This window comes from Eucyclogobius newberryi, unplaced genomic scaffold (assembly GCF_026437365.1).
Source record: "Eucyclogobius newberryi isolate DKJ021-1_F unplaced genomic scaffold, fEucNew1.0.hap1 SCAF_3, whole genome shotgun sequence".
Lineage (NCBI taxonomy): Eukaryota > Metazoa > Chordata > Actinopteri > Gobiiformes > Gobiidae > Eucyclogobius > Eucyclogobius newberryi.
The window spans coordinates 28125485-28132180 of record NW_027315945.1 but is presented as its reverse complement, the minus strand read 5'-3'; the positions used below and the strand labels follow the sequence as shown (position 1 = coordinate 28132180).

General features: G+C 42.8%; 1 protein-coding gene across 1 annotated transcript in view; it reads left to right on the top strand.

The window, feature by feature from the left end:
• The first annotated feature begins 1086 nt into the window (after positions 1 to 1086).
• znf804b (zinc finger protein 804B) overlaps positions 1087 to 6696 on the top strand; it is a 52309-nt gene continuing 46699 nt past the window's right edge. Inside the window, exon 1 of the mRNA XM_072460714.1 lies at positions 1087 to 1213. Within this exon, the coding sequence (XP_072316815.1) occupies positions 1091 to 1213 (123 nt within the window). The 5' untranslated portion in view covers positions 1087 to 1090. The remainder of the gene's footprint in view (positions 1214 to 6696) is intronic.

Here is a 6696-nt window from a genome sequence, read left to right as displayed (position 1 = left end):
CAGGCTTACAAACTGTCCTCTTGGCGCCCACTAAAGCCAGGGTTTGCATCCCACTGTTCCCCTGGTTAAGTGTTTGAGGTTAGAGCTCAGATGTGGTTGAATATGCATGACGCTTCTGGGAGTGCTGCGCTCGCAGTTTACTTTCAGCACCACGCCATTGAACAGCTCCACTCAGACACAGCGTTCAGACTGAGACGGGCTCAAACGGCGCCCTGCAGTTGGACCGACCGAGCAGCAGAAAGACCTTTTTATCTCTAATCAAATCTCTTCGTCACCAAGAGGAGGCTTCTTCGCGTGCGCATTAACAGACCGAGGCTTCTCTCACGGTGCTGGACTCGCAGCAGCAGCAGGCGCGATACTTTTACTCCACTGAAGGCTTCACGGGGGAAGAGAGAGTGAGAGAAGAGAGAAGTCGACAATACTTTGACAGACGCAGAAAACCATTTGTGGCTCGGGCGGCCAATCCTCCGGACCCAGACGCGGACCCGGGCTGCACACAAGGATCGAGAGAGAGAGAGAGAGAGAGAGAGAGAGAGAGAGAGAGAGAGAGAGAGAGAGAGAGAGAGAGAGAGAGAGAGAGAGAGAGAGAGAGAGAGAGAGAGAGAGAGAGAAAGAAATGTGTTCTCGCTTTGCAAAGCTCCAGACGCACTTGAGCTCGCCCACTGTCAGTGCGCGCATCACGTCTGTGCTGTGCCGGGATTTTTGGGGCCGTTGCTGTGAGATACTCAGTGGGCGCTGACTTTTGAATCTGCACAGGAGAAGAAGACGTGACAGCTCGTCAAGAGAGGCTGCCACCCCAAAGCGTCTCCCGGGCTCGTAATATGCTCCTTTGCACTCCGCGGACGGGAACAAGTGTCTCCGGCGCTGGCACTCTCCGCGGGCGCCTAATGGCTCGCTAAAGAGCCGCGGATGACAGCATGCCAAGCGCCACACTCCGGTCCGTTCAGCACACGCAGTTGCTCTCTGTGTGTTTTTTTTTCCCTGATTGGTATATCACACTTATTCCTTCTCTTCTCTTCTCTTCTCTTTCTTCCAGACTTCCTCACAACTAAACACAGGAATAGTAATATACCCTATATCGGCCAAAGGAATGGCGTGCGGCGCGTGTTACTACCTGGTCATCAGCTCCACGCACCTCAACAATGGTCACTTCCGGAGGGTCAAGGGGGTCTTCAGGGGACCTCTGCGCGCGCCGGCCACCACCGACTCACCGGTGAGTGTCTCACGAAAGCTGCGCGAACTGTTTTGCGTCCGCGGGCAAGAGTATTTAAAGTTGAGAGAGTTGTTAACTGCGAGAATGACAGCTGGAGAGCCGCCGCCACGCTGTCAACTGCATGGATGGTTACGTTTGCAAACGTTTCTCCTCTTAGATTAATTGCTGAGGAGGCAGATGATGTAGAAAAAGTGTGTTCGAGCTCTGATGCTAAAATGTGGTGGGTTGAAATGACATACATTGAGTTGCTGAGTAGCTCAAAATAGCTGCAATTGCTCTGGAACTGTTAGTAATGTGTGTGCCCAGAACTCCTTTGACTGTTCCCATCGTCAACCTCTGAGCTCTCTGTGTCGTTGTGTTGATAATATTCAAAAGTGGCTGTGTGTGGCCCCAAACACTGTCAGAGTATATGTAAATGCACTGCTGCTATATTGGTCTTTAAATTGGAGCGTGCGTGATTGAGGAGCGCGGCGCGGTTCACGAGGGTCCGCGGTAATCACACATTATTCATGAGCTCTTAATGTGAGAGGAGACAAACTGGTGGAGCTGATGACAAGTTTGATGAGGAAGGAGGCGAGAAGAGCAGCTGGTGCGTGTGCCAGTGCGTGTGCCAGTGCGTGTGCCCGTGCGTGTGCCAGTGCGTGCCCGTGCGTGCCGGTGCTCAAGTCATTACCAGTCTGTCATGTTCGGGCCGCGCTCCGCTCTGTGACGGGAATGAGCGAGCGGCGCCGAGCAGCAGACACGGTGTGAAAGAGAGGGGCGTTCTGCACATGGAAACTTCTTTGACATCCCCTGAATTGTGCCTTTGAGAGGATATTTGTGCTGTTGTGAAATTGTGGTTGCAGTGTGTGACTATAGCTGGGTGAGATTGGGAAGTGGTACGATCTTCTGTGTTCTTGATTATGATGACTTAGTTTTTCATTCAAAGGAGGTCTATTAAGTAAAATCACAAAGAAATTACAGAAATTACAGTTCATCTATATATAAATTGTTTTGCTCGAAGCTGGGGCTTGAACTCAAAACCTTTTTATGGGATGTCATCATGAATATGCTTGAAATAACCATACAAATAAAAAAATACTTTCAACTTTTCTTTCCAGTTCAAAAACGTTGTGAAGTAGAAAGTTCAGCTACCAGCTCTGGTGAAGTAAAAATAAAAACTACCCACTGTAAAAATGTACATTAGTAAAATAAACATAACAATCAAACGCAGTAATTTTACGTTTGTACCAGTGGCTGAATTTCCTGAATGAATGCTTCTTATTTGTGATCAGTCAGAAGATATCCAAACCTAACTTCTGTATTTCCTTCTTAGCACAACTACTTCATGTCCTCTCCATCTTCACATCCATAAATCTTCGACAAGCTTCCGACCGGCAGCTCTAACACATCATCCCTCTCAGTAAATGCACTCCTCCTCCATATTTGTCCAACCCATCTTAATCTGGTCTCTCAAATTCATCCCAAAACACCACTTTACAACAGAACCATACAACATTGCTGATCCGACCATTGTCTAGACCTTTTCCACTGGCTTTACACACAAAGTAAACTATTTTTCAACTAAGAAAATGGTGCACTTTCTTCACTTCTACCCCGCTGGCGCATCACTGCTCCACTTATCATCCACCTCTACCATCTCATCCACATTTTGTTTTTTTGTATTCTGTTTTGTTTCATTCCTCTCCACTTTCAAACCACAAACACATTTTCAGACATAGCATTCAAAGTTAGTTCCATCGGTTTGAAAAAAGCGAAGGCAAGAGATAAGAGATAAGATGAGATAAGAAGCAAAAACTGCGTAACTCGAGAGACAAATTTGTGAGGAAATAGAGATAACAAAACTAGTGCTTGACGCAGATCTTGTTTAATCTGTGCCAATTATCACTGAATAGAGGCAGCTATTTTGCTGAAATTAGTGAACTGATTGAGTCAGAAGGATTAAGTGACCCAATGCACACAATGTGTCTTTTCTTACTGATTTGGCTATATTTTAAACAAGAAAGCCTATGGTGCAATGCTCTACTCAAACTGGCTCTTTGATGGTTGGGTATTTGTTGTATTTAGAGACCAATCTTTTATATTTTCATCCTCCTTTCATTATTTAATTGCCTCATTTAATGTGTAATCTCACATATAGACCTGCAAGTAGGGCTGTCACTAACCATTATTTATCACTAATTGTAGAAAAAGCTTCAGTTGTAGTCATCTGGACTCAGTTTATTACACCGTGTTTAAACCAACATTATTTATCACTAAAACTATCACTAAAACTTTTTAAATACATTACCAACAAAATACAGGTTGACATATTGTGACTAAAGGCTTCAAATAAAGTCTGTTATCAATGAAAGTCTGAACATTTGATTTAATAATGCTACTGTCTTAGTTGTAAAAGGTCTTCCCGTATGTACTGTATATGCATGCACAGTAAATTAATTATGAAAATGTGACTACAATTGTTTTTAAAGTCAACCAATTGCAATTAGTCGATTAATCGTTACAACCCTAACTGCAAGTTTAATTTTAGATCAGGTTTCACCCTATAATTTTGGCCTTGTCATTTCTGGCTTTAGTTCCGGAGGTTCTCAGAAAGCCAAATATCATCTTATGTGGTACTATTCTCATTTCTGGACTGGCATTGAGTAAAACGGCACGGAAAATGTTGCTGGACCATATTTTCACAAAAAAGAAATGAAACTGCCTTCAGTGACCTCATCAAATTAATTCCCTTCTACGCAGTATGTACAAGGTCTAGTCCCTGTGTTTTTTACCGTCCGATCAAAAATAGAGCTTTTATTATTCTAAAGAACCACGATGGTGGAGGACACGCACTCTCTGGCTCCACAGCTATTCCGCATTTGCGCAGGGAAAATTTAGGCTCAAAACAGAGACGCACAAGGTCACCAAAGCCGATCAGATTTATCCTTATTAGCGTGGACGTGGGCCAATTCACGAGGCTGTCAGTATGATAAACAGCGGAGTGGTCAGGCGGTCGGCAGATGACCTACCGTGTGAGCCGAGGCTTAGTTTTAGCATAGAGGGCTGGTCCTGGGTGAGGCGCGGCGTGTTGCCCTGTTCGCCCCTGTCCGTTTCACTGTGGAAGAGGCGCGTCGTGTCTGTGGAGCTCGTCTTTGATTCCGATCAGCGAGGAACAAAGCATTTGACTACAGGGATTTGTCAGAGAGCTGTCTTTGATAAGCTGCACGCTGAAACATTAGCAAAAATACAGACAGACAGTGGAGACAGAGGGAAGGAGCTTTTCATTCATAATAAACGCTGCCATTTATGTTTTGTTTTTGGTTCATTTGAGATCTGATATTGCCCTTTGTAATGAATCCAGCAGCGATTTGTGTTGGCACCGAAGAAAAGAGGTGAGCCAGAGCCAGGGAGGGCATCTGGCATAAAAACGTACACCAGATTAACAAGAAGATGAAACTAAAATAATAAAACAGAGCTAAGTAGAACGTGTATTTAGCACACAGAAGAGTCACTTAAAAAGGAATTATAAAAGATAGATTTAACATTTCATTGTAAGCAGACAACAATTGCTGCCACAGCCTTTACAGTCATTACCCTAACCGTTGACTAATGATATTATTATGTGCTTAGCAACAGAGCAGGCCAAAACGTGTAAACATTTATTCTCGAAAGATGCTTATTCAATTTGACGAGTTACTCTTCAAGCCATCATTCATACTTCACAGTGTTTTGTTCTTTGGGTCTGCATAAAAGTGGAGGAAAGTAAAGAGATGTGAAAAGTTTTCAATCAGGGCTGGATGTAGAAACCAGTTTATTTACTGGTTGTATTCATTTTTAGCAGGTTTCAATGTTGTTTTTTAAATTACCATGAATTTCAAAGCAGAATTTTGTCAATAAAAGTGAAAGTGATAGATAAGTTCAATGCCATACTGTGGAACAGTCCAGGCAAAGCAATAACACCTCCATGGAGACAAGCAGGTGGTAGACCTTCCATCAGAAAAGTTACATAACGCAATTGTTATTTTAAAGGGGACAATGTACAATTAGAACATAAACGTTACCGTTTGATGTATTGTACCAGAGTTAGCCTTAGGCTAAATTACACCCGCAGTCCCCTGACAAGGGAAAGAACCACCCAACAAAATAATATAATTATTCAGAGATTTTCTTTATACATGCTATACTTTTACCCTTGCAGCTATCGGTAGGACAAGATAACACTGTAAGTCCAGTTTATAAATGATAACATTCTGTGGGTTTTGCCACACGAGCGACTTCAGCAAAGTGACTTTGTGTAGAACTAATCTCTATTCACTTCCCACAATCAACACAATTAAAATAAACCCTTGTTTTATGTACAGAATAAATGAGGGGCTTAGAGTGCTAAATAGTAAAATGTTTAATATTTTATTGTCTCTAGCTAATGTTCAATATTGTAATGTCACGTTTTACTGATCGTATAATGTGTAAACTTAAACTGTAATTTTAACTTCTGAGGACGCCATGAAGGCTAAAAACCACTTTGGCATCAAAATAATGAATAAAGAATACATTGTTTCATCAACATCTATTTTTCTATATTTAGTTACCGGCTATATTATAGCTCAGAAAGCCTCTCTCAGTAGATTATTATTGGCTTATATGTGCGTGCTTAGCTGTCCTTTTGATGTAAATTTCACTGGTGTTGCAGAAAACAGACTCCTCTGCAGCAAAATTGCAAAGTATGGACAAATACAAATTTGCACGTACAAATCTGGGGATGCCTCTGTCTGTGGCCCTGAGTGATTCCAGGAGATCTGAGCAGTGTTTATGGAAATGAGATGGCATTTAAACATATGCCCAGGCAATTATCCTGAAACTGCTCTTTAGTTGTACAAAAACATGCGGCATGTTTGGAAAAGTCAAGAGCTTAGCGACAAGCGTGAAGGCATCATGATGAGGGGGGGACCGGGGCGAGTGGAGCCAACTGCCGTGCCATTTGGTGTCCCAGCCTGCTCCGGGTGCACGCAGAAGCACCGCAATATCAAGCCCGGGTAATGAGAGGCATGAGGTGTATTAGTGCGAGGCAATCTAAAAGCTGCAGTTTTATCTTGGCCTTTTGAGGATAAATTAAGAACTCTGCAAAACAAATATTAAAGCTATTGATTCTAATGTGCTTTGGGGAGATAGTTTCACGGGAAAAGACCACATTTTGTTTAAGGATGATTTTAAAGTTGAAAAATGTATTTACTTAAAACTGAGGTTCTGAACTTTATACTTGTAATTCTGCAAATGTAGTTTTTTATCCAGAATCTAAAAAAAAGAGAAGTAGGAGCCAAAGCAGTGCTCTGATTGACTGCACTTTGGTCGTCCGCATCCTAGTTTCACACACCCGAGAATGAATCCATATGAATATTAACCATGTGTCAAAGGGTTTGTGAGAAATAGGCATTAGAGACCTTTAAATTAACAGTGCCTGCCCATTATATCCCCGTGGCCACTAGATGGAGTAGTGAGTGTAT